The sequence below is a fragment of the Fukomys damarensis genome, unplaced genomic scaffold (genome assembly GCF_012274545.1).
Source record: "Fukomys damarensis isolate Sample0158 unplaced genomic scaffold, DMR_v1.0_HiC HiC_scaffold_25, whole genome shotgun sequence".
In the NCBI taxonomy this organism is placed as follows: Eukaryota; Metazoa; Chordata; class Mammalia; order Rodentia; family Bathyergidae; genus Fukomys; species Fukomys damarensis.
In genome coordinates this window covers 12,963,315-12,977,842 of record NW_022900937.1, presented here as the reverse complement: position 1 = coordinate 12,977,842, position 14,528 = coordinate 12,963,315, and the positions used below count along the sequence as shown (strand labels likewise).

Here is a 14,528-nt window from a genome sequence, read left to right as displayed (position 1 = left end):
CAGGGTACACAGCCTGGCTGGAGTTGTTACCGGACACTGGGGTGTGGCCCTGAGCTGGTGATGCCAGGGGAACAGACTCTGGAGGTGAAGTGCCCAATAGAGGGGGTGGTTGGGTGTCTAAGTTGGGCTTGCATGGCTCACACAGGAAAGGCCTGCTGAGGCCATATGCTTGCTCTCTGTGGGATCAGGTAGCCCTGGGAATTGTATTACATCAGAAATACAGAATAAAGCTGTGTGTGGTTTCACAGCCCTATCATCCCAACACTGGGAGGCTGAGACAGGAGGATCTCAAGTTCAAGCCCTGGTTGGGCAACTTAGCAAGACCTTGTCTCAAAACAAAAAAATAAAAAGAGCTGGATGTATAGCTCAGTGCAGAGGTGCTAGGTTTAACCCCTACACTGCAAAACAAAAACCCAGAATGAAAAGATGTGATTACTGCAAACATACACTGTTGTGAAGCCCTCTCCGAGCTCCTGTGGACAGAACAGACTGGGGTTCACATAGGCTTCTGTACCAGCATTCCGGAATTCTATTTATGGCTGGTGTGAGGTTAACAGGTGGGAGCTCAGGTACTGCAGCATGCTTTCATTAATGACCCGGCCGCTACGGCAGAGCTGTGCCCAGTTCTGGATTTCAGACTTTTGAAAGCAGTGACAGAATTAGGATCCTGAGAAATACAAGAGGTGGACAGGAACCTCAGAGGACAGGTGACAGGCTCTGCCGAGGTCTAGGAGGAGGTCTGGTGGCCCCGAGTGATGGTTCCATTGGAAGGAAAAGAGGACAGGCAATGACAGGCATCAAACAAACTGTGACCGGCTGAAAGCGGAGCTAGCAAAACTCACTAACAGAACAGCCAAGCCCGACTGGAGGAGCCTGCAGTGATGACCACGGGGAGCGTGATGTCTGCGTCTCCGCCCCCGTGGACCTCGTGTGTCCTCAGCACCTTGTCCAAATTCATCCATTCTGGAATTCTCTCCATTCGGCCCCAGAGAGGGATCCACTTCTGTCTGTCCCTTCACAGAGGAGGACGTAGCCCACAGCTCTTCAGAGAAGAGAATACTTTACAGAAGAGGCCGGGCTTGATGGTGGGTAGATTTAAAGCCTGATAAGACCAGGGATGCTGGAACCCCAGCCCCGCCATGTCTGAGTTAGCAAGCTGCTTAGCGGATCGCGGGAAGGGGTGTGAGATCAGGCTCCTGTCTCCACCCTGTTCCCATAAGCAAAGAACTGGGGACTGAGGCCACCACCCTGGTCACCCGCACAGGAACCTAGGGTACTGGACGGCTCTTGCCGAGTGCCTCACACACCCTTCCACTGGACTGGTGTAGGAAAAAATCCAGAAAACCAACCAAAGTTGTGAATCACCTGGGACCCCACCCACCAAACCAACAATTTGCACGTTGGGGCATAATTTTCCAAAGTTTCTTCTCAGTTAAATATGTGGGTTCCTTTTTTAAAAAAAAAAAAATACACCGTTTAGCTCTTTAGCTGCTTTTTAGAAATACACCAGTTTGTTTTTCTCACCTCTTTCTAACAGTAATTGCACTTTGGAACGCCCTTTGTTTAGCAGGGGCTAATCCCAGTGTGTGGATGGGTAGACAGTGGGACTCGCTGTGCTCATGTTGGACATCCAGGATCCTTCTAAATTCTTTCACATTACGGGTAGTACTGTGAAGAGTATCCTTATGGGTTGATCTGTGTATGGCTTTTTTGTTGTTGTTTTGGGTACCGGGGATCAAGCTCAGGACCTTGTGTTTGCAAGGCAGGCGGCAGCACCACTGAGCTACATCCCGGCCCTGAGTTTAATCCCTGGAACCAAAAAAACTTTTTTTAAGGTTATACCTTAGAAAGTAATTACTAGCTCTATGGTAGGCATGTCTCTCACAATTCTGACAGCTCACTCTCGGTTCCTCTGGCCCTGACACTCCCCTGCCCTCAAGTCCCCCAGCTGGGCTCATCAACCTTCACAGCTCTGCCTCATAGAAATGACCCGTTACCTTATTTTTCTCCTGCGTTGTGCCTCGCTTAAAACCACTAAAAGATAAGCCAGTACCAAAAAGATAACCCAAACCCCTCTTATATTTGCAAATTAAGAACTAGGTTTCTAAGGGGCAGATGGGTTAAAGAAATCCATGGAGGATTAGGACACTTTTTCAAGTGAATGGTAATGAAAATAGTACATATCAAAGCTTATGGGTTGCCAGTGAAATGTACCTCAAAGGAAAACCCGTGGTTGTATAAAGGAGTAAGTACTGAAAATCAACGAGCTGAGACTACTTAGTGCTGAGCATGTTACAACAAAAATAGGATCCCTGAGGTCCACGAGTAGCTCCTTGTGCACCTGGGCACCTACCCGCACCTTCCAAGCAGTGCCTGTCGTGCAAACACGCCTGAGGAGCATCACCTTGGAGGCCACGACTGAGCTCTGGTGTTTCCGAGCCAACCAGGGCCGAGGCGTGTCCCCACTCACCCGTTGGCCACCGGGAGCCTTGGACATAAGCAAGTGTCTTGCAGTTAAAGAAACTTCTGCATGTGTAAGGGATGGAGGATGAGGCTCTGGGGATCACTTTTACTCAAGGAAAAAGAAGTGATTTTAATTTCATTAATGGTCTCCTGGATGCTGCTGCTACAAGTTTAATTCTCCATTAAATATTAATGCCGCTCAGTGCTTAGCGCACTGCCTTTAGCGTCCTACCCGTGGAACTGACACTAACCTGTTTTATATTTTATAACTGAATCACAGGGCTTTTTCAGGAGAAGTCAGCAAAGCAATGCCACCTACTCCTGTCCTCGTCAGAAGAACTGTCTGATTGATCGCACCAGTAGGAACCGCTGCCAGCACTGTCGTCTGCAGAAATGCCTCGCCGTGGGGATGTCTCGAGACGGTGAGCGTGGCACGCTGGCCTGGGGTTGGGACAGGGCCTTCTGAAGCAGGGCCCCACGCGGGCAAAAGGTGCCCCTGCCCCGACCCAGGCCCTGGCTTTGTGGAATCCACGGCAGTTGCCTTCTCCCTACAACCACTAGAGGCGGCGGCAGCGTGGCGGCCGGGGAGCTTCAGAGGACCAGGGGCTGACACCGAGGTCCTCGGATTTTGGACACTTCAGAGATGACAGGGGGATGGAGGGAGTTGGGGTCGTCTCAGGGCCTTGATACCTACGAGCAGTTAGCCCCGCAGCAAACACAAGCTAGACAGTTATCACTGGCCTTACGCTAGTGAGTTTACCGGCAGGAGGGATGAAGTAGCTTTTGTGCTAACTGGATCTTTGGAGTCCCGGGCCCAAATCAAATATTTGTTCGGACAGAATGTGTGAAAATAGGGCCAATGCTCATTTCATTAAGAGACGCTATTTTAAGGACTAGAGACTGTCCACTGTTCTTACAGACATTTTAAGATTCTCCTGGAAAACTATCTTAAGTGCACTGAATAATCAACACCAGATTTCAAGACAGTTATTCTTATACAGGGAAACTGGGTGGAAAGCACAGCTAGTCTCTTTAAGGACTTTTCCAAATATATCAGCTGCTGTCTTCAGAGATCCCTTTGAAGGAAAATGTCCCATGCAGGGGAATTTCAGTCTGTGGGAAGCCTGGCTTCCCCATAATCAGATGTTGCGCGGGGGGACAAGTTCACTTCTGTTCCTGCAGTCTGCGTGGCCACCCTGTGCGCCACTATAAGTCCGTCATCCAAAGACTTAAGTCACAGAACTCACACTGTATCTCAGAAGTTCCCAAGACACAAAACTCTGCAGTTTACCTTACGGTGACACAAAGTTAGGTGTATTCCTTACCAACCTGGGAATTAAAATCACTGGTTCTCTTCTGAAAGTTAAAGCTGTGGGTTGTATTTTTCTCAGGAGCTGGCCCTTCTATTTCACTTTCGGGATGTTTCTTTACTGTTGTGGTGTTAAAGTTAAAATACAGCTGGGCGTGGTGAAAAGTTAAAATACAGCTGGGCATGGTGATGCACGCCTATAATCCCAACACTCAGGAGGCTGAGGCAGGAGGATCGCTATGAGTTTGAGACCAGCCTGGGCTGCATAGTAAGTTCCAGGTCAGTCTCAACTACATAGTGAGATCCTGTCTCAAAAAACAAAAACAAACAAACAAAAAAACCAACAACATGTTAAAATACAACTATGGGATCACAGCAGAGTAAGTTTTACTTCTGGGTATTAATCCCCTTGGGTTTCCTAGAATAGGGTTTTTCAGAAAATGAACTACCCTCAGTATGTCTTCTGGAAACTCTACATAGAGATCCTGTCTCAAAAAACAAAAACAAACAAACAAAAAAACCAACAACATGTTAAAATACAACTATGGGATCACAGCAGAGTAAGTTTTACTTCTGGGTATTAATCCCCTTGGGTTTCCTAGAATAGGGTTTTTCAGAAAATGAACTACCCTCAGTATGTCTTCTGGAATTTTTACATATAACTCAGCATGAGGACCTGAGTTTGATTTCTGGTATCAAGAAGAAGAAAAAAGAGAGAGAACACAAGCTTCGTATGCAGGCACACATGTACAGTCCCAGCTATAAGAGGCTAAGGCAGGAGGATGGCAAGGTGGAGGCTCCTGGCAACTTAGCAAGACCCTGTGTCAAAATAAGAAAACAAAATGTTTCAAAGGGCCAGGGGTGTAGCTCAGTGGTAGAGCACTTGCTTAATATGTAGGAGCCTTGGGTTCAATCCCCAGTACTATCCAAAAAAAAAAAGAAAAGAGGGAGAGAGATGGAGCAACTCTGGGTGTGAAAAGAACGTGGAGGTCTATAAAGTCACAGTCCTCACTCCAGGGCCCACATCAGCTGTCAGGGCAGCGCCACCTGGCGTCATTACCCAGGTGGTAGCAACTGACAGATGACCAGTATTCCCTGTTCATTTGTTTTCCCTGAAGGACAGCACTTCCCCCTCGGTGGCAGGAGACTCCCCGACCTGGCGGCTGGTGGTCTTGGACGCCTTGCATTTCTCCTGCCCCAGACGCGGGTAACCAGGACGCTGGTCACCAGGATGCTGGTCACCAGGATGAGTTCACCTCCATAATCAGGACTAACTTTAACCGCAGTTAGGGGAATCGAGGCCTCCAGCAAAGGCTGGAGCTGCAGGCAGAGTCCAGCTGAGGCAAATTAGAGGGAGAATACAGAGCAGGAAATCAAAGGCTTCCGACCCTTCCAAGCGTTTCAGGAGAAATGGAGACTCTGAATGACCACCGGGAAAGTCGCTGTGGGTATTGCTCCACCTTAAATAGGGGCCCATTCCGAGGACAATCGTTAGAGACGCAAAGGCACCCACTGGGAATCGTATGCAGTGCTCTATGAAGATGAGCGAGAACCGCAGAAACTGTTCCTTCAAGATGGGTCTGAGGATGTCGCAGGGGTTTCCAGGACCATGAGTGGAGGAGGGGACTTCTTAGGTCAGGGCCAGTCAGGATGTCGTTCGGGGTCTGACAGAGCCTGGTGCAGTCCGTCTGGGCCTCTGCAGGAAGCCGCAGGTGCAACTACCTGAAGAGGAAGCAGCTTATTTGAACACGGAGCAGAGTTAGGCGAAAGTGGAGGCCTGACAGCTCTGCCTCAGCCTACCTAGGGGGTCTGTGCAGGAGAAGGTCGGGGCTGGCCACACAGTGCAGCGTGAACAAGCCCCTTAGGTTACATCTGGGGTGCCCTCCCGTGAGCCCGCTGCCCCAGGGTGCTCCTGCAGGTGCTGGGTCTGAGAGGTGGTTTTTCCAGGGTTTTCGTGCCAGGGAGGGATGCAGCCGGTCTGTGTGGGCTGCACGGTTGTCACGAGGGGACGGTGCCCTGACTCTGTGGCCAGGGGGCTCTGGACTGAGACTGCACCCTCCTGCGGGGGAGAGGGCGGTGAGGATGAGCTTGGCTTTTCTTCCCCAGCCGTGAAGTTCGGGCGGATGTCGAAGAAGCAGAGAGACAGCTTGTACGCAGAGGTGCAGAAGCACCGGCTGCAGCAGCAGCAGCGAGACCACCAGCAGCAGCCTGGGGAGGCCGAGCCGCTGACGCCCACCTACAGCATTTCGGCCAACGGGCTGACGGAGCTGCACGAGGACCTCAGCACCTACATGGACGGGCACACCCCCGAGGGCAGCAAGGCCGACTCAGCCGTCAGCAGCTTCTACCTGGACATCCAGCCCTCCCCGGACCAGTCGGGGCTGGACATCAATGGTATCAAACCCGAGCCCATCTGTGACTACGCACCAGCATCCGGCTTCTTTCCCTACTGTTCCTTCACCAACGGAGAGACCTCCCCGACCGTGTCCATGGCAGAGCTAGGTAAGCGCATGCACACTTCCGCCGCGGGCTGCCCCCCACAAGATGATCAGGTTGCAAATGCAGTGCGATGTACCTCGGTCATCCAGCCGCCTTCACTACTGAGGATCTGAAGCAGGGCCTTGGCACTGAGCTGCGTCACTAAGGTGTCCAGGCTCAAACCTTGAGAGCCCTGGCCTCACAGGTGTGCACCACCACGCCCAGCTCACACCCTCGCTTTTGGCAGCTTACCGTCCCCGCCACAGTGTATCCAGGAAACGCATCCACCTCTCGCCCCAGAAGGGTGGGGATGAATGAATGCGGCTTTATGTCCCACAGAGCACCACGTGACCCTCAGGGGTCCCGTTCCTTACACTGCAGCTATCACTCTGTACCTGAGGGCACAGCCCACAGACTGAACCTGGTAGGGAGACAGATTTTTTTTCCCCCCAGTGTAGAATTTTTAAATTTTTGAACTGATAGCTAAAACGGAAACTTTTGGGTTTTTTTTTTCCACAGACACTAGTGTGTACACTTACAGAGAACGGTATAGTGCAATAATGGAAAATATTTAGCGTATCACCGCACACATTTCTCACCTCTTTACAGAGGGAATATTCAAAATCCTCTCTCCTGGTGATTTCTCTCTCTCTCCTCACAGTCACCCCACTGCACAGCTGAACATCACAAGTTATTCCTCTCGACTTTGCCTTTCCCACTGGCCCCAAACATGGACACTTACAGTAATAAGCTCAGATTTCTGGCTGTGTGTGTATGGGGGTCGGGACCAGATCCCAGGGCTGGGGTAGTGCCTCCTGACGGCACCCCACTAATTCCGCTCCTGCCGTCTGCCTGGCCACTGTCGGCTGCTAAGCTTTGCAACCTTGACAGATGTTATTCAAAGGCCGCTAGCTTCTTTGCTTGCCAAAAAGCTCCCAGGATGAATCCTGATGGTAAAATTGACACATTTCGTAGAAGGATCACTCCACAAAATAATGCCTGTCATTTCTGTCATTTTCCTTGTTGCTGGGACGTGACTGCTTTTTGGGAGATGTGACCTAGAACACAGACAGTGGAAAACTTTCCGCTTCAAGGAAGAGATGTTCCCATCCTCTGCTACATTTAATTGATTTTTAAATGTAGCACTATTATTAGAAAAACTTTGATAAGGACCTTTGCAGTAGGAGAGTTTGATGTGCTGTTCCTGGCGACTCTCACACAAGGTTATAATCCTTTGGGATATTTCAATTAGCGGCAGTGGAGGGAACCAAGTTAACACGAGGAGAGCGTGAAGACCTCAGGTGGGAAGAACCAGCAGGTTCTGACTTGAGCACAGAAATCCTCAGTTCACAGAAATAATGGCTGTGTTCTTTAGAGGTTTCTCCCCCTCTGTCCCCCATAAAACATCTTTTAAGTGAAAATTTATATTTCCAGTAAAATCATTCTCCAAATAGAACAAATTGAACATTCTTTACAGTTTCTACACAAGCATCTCTTTATGGGGCTAAATTTAAATCCTCAAGTGCAGAGACACTTTGAGCCTGGTCTTTAACCACTGAACAGCATTAATAAAGGTGTAGTGCAGCTCTTTTGATTAACAGAGAAACCTCTGAACCAGAAGCCAAGCTGAGCAGAGGTAGGTTTGATTTTTTTTTTTTTTCTTGAACTAGAACAAAACCATCCATTTCTGTCTTGAAATCTTGGTTGACTGAGCCTTAAGCAGAACTGTAATGAAAGTAAAATTTTCAGAAATGAATAAGGATTTGGCTGAAAGGTGACATGATCCCATGAAAAATGACCTGACTCACTTTAGATTTGCTTCCCCCTTACCATGAATACCAGTGAGTCTGTCCTGTTGGCTTGTCGGATGTTCATTCTGCGATGGACCAACAGGGCTGAGCCAATGCGCTGCCTTTGAGCTTGGCACTTTGGGAGAAACTGCTAATACTGGAGGGGCCAGAGTTGTGCAAGCACCTCCCGCGAGACCTCTGATAAACAGTGTCCTCTTCCACGGTGGGCATTTCCAGTGCAGCTGGGGGGCCCTGGGCCCGCAGGCTTTGGTGCTGGGGCTCGAACTCGAGTTCTTACGCTTAAGAGGCAGGCGTCGGAACCACTGAGCTAAATCCCCAGCCCTTGTGTTCTTTTAAATTAGGGACTTTTCATATGCATTGGAGCCTTTTCCACAGTGAATTAACTCATAACTAAGAGCAGCCCTGAACTCAAAACTAAACTGGAAGGAAAGAGAATGCAGCGGCACCTCAAGTGAGACCCTGGTTCGGGGAAAAAAAAAATACTAAGCTAGAAAACTAGAATATTTCAGAAAAGCATCAGATTGGTTTCTCACATTCTGTATCATCTGCCTGTGCAAAGGTGATGTGAAAGAGGCCCCAGACAGCTGAACCGCCCTGAGCCACCTGAAACTCCGTGGTGCTGCCTCAGAGCGTGAAACCTGCCCCCTTAAGACTCTCAGCTTCATTTTAGGCTAAACTTTGTCATCAGACTTTAAGCAAACGAAACCAGCTGTACAGTAGGAAAGTGTAAATTAATTAAGTACAGTCCTATTTTTCAGCAATAGTGTTCACAGCCTTTCACTTTTACTGGAACATGTCTGTATCCTTGGGTAGGAAGTTTTGCCCTTGAAGTGCAACTACAACCTGAATTACATATTCCAGATAAACACCCTAGGTTCTTCTTCTGTAAAGTACTATTCCCGTGTGGGGCTGTAATTGTTAATTAATGCTGATGTACTGGGCAAAGAATGAGCCAAGAAGCCAGCCGTTCTGAGTGGTGGTCCCACTCTTGCTGTGAGTTGCACAGCCCTGTGGCAGTCGTGTCCCCTGTACCTGCAGTCACCCTGCCTGCAGACTGTACAGCCTGGACAGACATAGAAGCCAGGCTGTGTTCAGATCCTAACCCTTTCCAGCCGCTTGCTAGTCGTGACACCCTGGTGAAGTCACTGAACCTCACTGTGGCTCAGTGTCCTCCAATATAAGATGGAGACAGTACTAGTACCATTCTCCTGGTATTACGAGGACTGAGTACGGAGAGGGGAATACAGTATACATATTTCCATATATTCACAATACATGCTACGTATACGAGTCTCGTGGCACATGGTCAGTGCTACCGAAGTGTTGTCACCGATTGTTGATAATGTTGTCTAAAATGAGCAGAGTTTAGACCAGATCATATCTAAACTTCCTTCCCACTGTGAAAGCCTGGGACTCAGAAGCCACATATTCCATCTGGTGGACCTAGACAGTGGCTGCACTGATGAAGCAGTCGTGATTGAGTTTAGAAAGGCACTTGCCTGCTCCACCCCCTACACACACACACACACACACCACATGGCATCTGCCAGGTCAGAGTAGAAATCCAGTCTCTGGAGTTCCTAGGTATGTCACTACTCTGTAGTGTGTCTAGAAAAGACCACACCCCCTTCTTAATTTTTATTCACCCAGACCATTTTCTCCTTCGATGAAATGGAGACGTAAAAATTGCAAAGTATCTAAAATCAAATCTATTTTAAATTAGAATCAAAGGCAGTGAGCAGTTGGTGCGAACGCAGCTACTGCCCTCTACTGGTATATCCTGTGAATTGCACTGCCTGTTTCCGTTCTTATTGGCTGTTCTAAAAGCTGGATGTAATGAAGGGTGTGCTGCAATCGTTTACATAAGGGCTGGGGATCGAACCCAAGGCCTTGCACTTGGCATGAAAACGCTCCATCCACTGAGGTGCATCCCCAGCCCTGGTTTTTTGTTTTTTTTTTTGGTACAAGGGATTCGAACTCCGGACATTGCGCTTGCGAGGCAGGTGGCGGAACCACTGAGCTAAATCCCCGGCCCTGTGGTAACAGTTTTTTAAGATGAGTGAAACAAAATGCTGACTCTGGGCTGGAAAAGCAGCATACCCAGAAGAGAACCCTGTGAGCTGCTTCCCATGCCCTGTGAAGTCAGCTTTGCTTTTTTTTTTTTTTTTTTTTTTTTTTCATATTTTCAAAATGGGTTTACATTGTAGGAACTCTTCTGTAGTGAGAAGTTTTTCTACCGGAGTTAGTTCAATGCCTTATTTATGCATTTATTTTCTGGTTTCTGACTCCCGTTACCTTGACTTTTACTCTTCATAAGCACAATTGTGAGATGCAGGACCGACTGGCTTCCTCCTCCTCTTTCAGTTTCTCTTTCTTTGCCTTACAATTTTTTCCTTTGTTTATGTTTTATTTTTTATGCCATCTATCCATGCTGTCTTAGCGTCTGTGTGTTGCCAAATAGGGCCATTAAGATTTACTATGTTTCTGTCTCCAAGGAGATTCTCATTTCAAACTCCATTTAGGTGAACCTGCTCTGTTTTCACACAAACAAGCCTCCTTCTGTTTGAGGGAAGCAGTAACAAATTTACAGACAGACACTCTTGCCAGAGTGTTGCCAAGGCTGCATTCAACACCACTGCCCATTGTATGTCCAGGACACTGGGGGAAGGGGTCATTTTGGGTTTCTTATTCGCAGATGTGCGTCGGTTCTTTTAAGCCTCCATACCTGTGTTGGTCCTAGAGATCTAACTCAGAAAGCACTAAGCTACATCCCCAGCACGTTCTAAAAAGACTTTTAAATTTTGAGACAGGGTCTCACTAGATAGCCAAGGGTGGCCTTGAACTTCTGATTCTCCTGCCTCCGTCTCCCGAGTCGCACCCACTTTCTTTCATCGTTCTTTTTCCATGCCACTCATTACCAGCATGCTCCTCACTCGGTTTCTCTAGCAGCCTTGTTGGTCCTTCTGCCCAGCTGCTCTGTGCTCCCAGCCCCGAAACACAAAACTGCTCACCCTCCATTTCCAGGTGCACTTTTCAATATGGCAGTTCTTCCTGGAGAATCCTGCCAGCTGCTTTTGTTACACCAGGTCCACATTCCAGATTCAGTCTTCACATGCGGGAGCCAGGCTCTGCCCTGTATTTCTACTTTGATGTTGTTACCCGTCACAACTACTTGCCCCCTATAAATGCGGTATTCATTCTTCACCCACCACCCCGTGTGGAGCTGGTCGGCCTCCCAACGCCCCTGAGCCCACTGCCAATCCTGCCCATTCTCCAGCGTCCAGTGCAAATGTTCCTGTCCGCCAAGAAACATCTTCCAGTTCCACTAAGTCAACACTGGCCTCCCTGTTCCTACTAGTGTCCGTTTTGTTTTGTTTTTTATCTCCTGATGTAATGGATCTTCACACTTTATTGCCTAATACCTTCAATTTTCCTTTTCAGTATGTCTACACATGTCCACAGATTATGAATGCCCAGAGAAAATGCCTTTGGCGTCTTAATATCATCAAACTTTGCACCCTCAAATATAATAACTGCACTCACTCTATACCCTTCCACATGTTCACCTAGTTTCCACAGCAACCCTGTGACATAACTATTTTCTTCATTTTGCAAATGAGGAAACCAAGCAGAGAGAAGTTAAATAACATACCTAGGATCATACAGCTAAAAAGTCGCAAAGCTCAGATGCAGACCCTGACAGCCTAGGCACAAAAGCTTATCTCTTCGCTACGCTACACCAAGTCACATATCAGGTCCTTACCAATGTCTATCCTGCCGTTTGTAGGCAAGACGAAAGAAAGACATACAACTCCTCATAAAATAATACCATTTCCTAGTTTTTCACGAGCTTTTCTGGCTAGCATAAAAATGTCAGGATGTCAGTCATTCCCCTTAGCGCTCTAGGTCAGTATGTGTTCATTCCAGACATTAGTGAGGCACAGAACAAGTTGGTCGAGGTCAGCAGGGTCTCTGAAGTCACCAAGCCTCATCCTGAAACGGCGGCTTTTCTAAGACCCTGTCCTCCACCCTCACATTCCCCACTTGTGAACAGTTCCACGTGTCTTGTGTACATTCGTCACGATCATTAAAACTGGCGCCGCACACGGCTTTATCCTTGTTGCTTTCTAAAGTGAATGCTAAGCGGAGGAATCACGGAGTATCCGAGGAAGAATGGGCCTTTTCACATCTGTGATCTCCTGTTTTCCCTCTTAGAACACCTTGCACAGAATATATCCAAATCACACCTGGAAACCTGCCAGTATTTGAGAGAAGAGCTCCAGCAGATCACGTGGCAGACCTTTCTACAGGAAGAGATTGAGAACTATCAAAACAAGGTACACTGCACACTGGAGGGACTGGCTCAGGGCTGAGGCCACACTGGGGAGGGCGTAGGTGGAGGAGCTGTATGAAGAGTACCGAGTGACCAAAGCATCAGTGTCTCTTCTCAGACACCAGATCTCTCATTTAAAGCCTGCCCCCCTTTCCGAGGCTGATTGTATGCTGGAGGCTTTGCCATCTCAGTGAGACGCCAGCATTGGAAATGTCCGTGATAACAGATTCTCTTGTTTTATAAAGATACACAGATCTCCTTCAGTTTGTCAGTAGGGGAATAGATCGAGCAGCTTCCAAAAATCTAAATGAATGGAGATTTGTCCTAGTAGCACAATGGAACATTTTAGGAAGTTGATGCGGAATAATCTGAGCCTTGTGTTTCCAGGGGTTTACACAAAGGAGCTTATAGCACGTACAAAAACAAGCTTGGGAAGTTATGATCATAACTGACCTGAATGTAGCATTACGAACCTACCTTTCCTGTACACCACCCTGATCAACAAGCTACTAACACAGGAGGGTATGCTGGAGACAGGGAACAGAAACACCGGGACCAGATCCTGACTCCCAGCTCCCAGTTCTGTGTGTCTCAGACCCCACCAGACTGGGGAAACGAGTGCACAGTGTGACAGATCCAGGTCATCTAGTAGCTGGCTTAGAAAGTGAGTATATTAAGGGAGATTAAGAGGCCAGGCTGAGGAGCATGTCACTCACTGCCTTCCAGGCAGCAGGGAACCACAGCCAGAGCTGCAAAGGAGAGGCGAGAGAGCAGTAAGAGACAGTAAGGTCCATGAGATGGGATTTCAGAGTCAGACATGCTGGGATTTGAATCCAGCTCTTACACCGCCTGGCTGTAGAACCTCTGTAAGCTTTCCTGTCATTTCTGGGCGACAGATAAAAGTCCTTACGAAGAAGCTGCGAGACAAGGGTGTCATAAAGCATCTAGCTCACAGCAGGTACGCAGCAAATTTTATTGACTCCCCTTTACTCAAAGGGAATGAAGTGTTATTAAATGTCCCAAGGCAAAAAAAAAAAAAAAACATTGCTTGAAAGAAGATCCTCCTTGGCTACTCTGCGGCCTGGGGCTACAGCGGCAGCTCGTGTTGGTCTCCTGACTTCTCAGCTCCTTGTGTCCTAGCCTCTTCCACCTGTGCCACTGCTGTCCTCAAGGTGAGAGCGGTACAGGAGGCAGCAGAGAGGACACAAGTGGTGCTTCTAACAAATAACAAGGCAGTGACTTATTTTCTAGTCTTTTAGCCTTTTTGAACCCATTTCCAAAGAAAGACTTTACAGAACAGGGACAAACAAGTTGTTCCAAGGATACTGGGTGACCTGTGTGTTAATATTTCCTCTGTAACAGCAGCGGGAGGTGATGTGGCAGTTATGCGCCATCAAAATTACAGAAGCGATACAGTACGTGGTGGAGTTTGCCAAACGCATTGACGGATTTATGGAACTATGTCAAAACGATCAAATTGTGCTTCTAAAAGCAGGTATGCGCTTTGCAAGTGAAGGCTGATGTCTCTCCCTAACCTGCTTTCACCTGCTCATTAAAGAAATGCTTGGTAAGGAAGGTGCGGAGAGCAGTTTTTTCTCCAGCGATAACTGCTCAGGTTTCCCTTAGCAGAAACTGTGTGCTTTTCAAGGGTTTTTGAAGCTATGTTCAGGAAACATTCCCTCCGTACTGTTTGTCCTCGAGGTGAAAGGATTAAATAGGACACCTACATTCCCAAATTTTACTACCACCTGCGTCATCTACCCTCCACTTCCCAATACTGAGTTGTTAGCAAGACGCTTGAGAAACTCAGGGAGCCACTCCTGCTTGTGATTGTTGTGATAAATATGACTCAGTACTTCCCCGGTGCCTCTGAGGCTTCACTTTGCAAGATCTGGAGTACCAGGGAAGTCGTTTGTCAGTCAGTCCCCATTTCTACCAAGCTTGGCTTTAGCAGGATGATCTCTGCTTCTAGTCATGAGCTCTCCCCTTCTGCAGAGAGAGAATATGGCCAGGATCCCTCTGCGAGCTCCTGTGCAGACAGCGCCCACTTGCTGTAGCAGAGAGGGCTCGATTTTAGCACCTTGGGAATAAAGTCCCCTAGATCAAATGACCAGAACCAACTCTGTGTCCGTCA

The 14,528-nt window shown here is 48.1% G+C and overlaps 1 protein-coding gene across 4 annotated transcripts in view; it reads left to right on the top strand.

Moving 5' to 3' along the window:
* The window catches only part of Rora (RAR related orphan receptor A), a 165,645-nt gene that overhangs the window by 144,150 nt on the left and 6,967 nt on the right, over positions 1 to 14,528 (top strand). For all 4 annotated transcript variants that reach the window (XM_010641230.2, XM_010641228.1, XM_010641227.3 and 1 more), the window contains exons 3-6: positions 2,744 to 2,885; positions 5,879 to 6,274; positions 12,277 to 12,398; positions 13,757 to 13,889. In XM_010641230.2, the coding sequence (XP_010639532.1) occupies positions 2,873 to 2,885; positions 5,879 to 6,274; positions 12,277 to 12,398; positions 13,757 to 13,889 (664 nt within the window). In that variant the 5' untranslated portion in view covers positions 2,744 to 2,872. The remainder of the gene's footprint in view (positions 1 to 2,743; positions 2,886 to 5,878; positions 6,275 to 12,276; positions 12,399 to 13,756; positions 13,890 to 14,528) is intronic.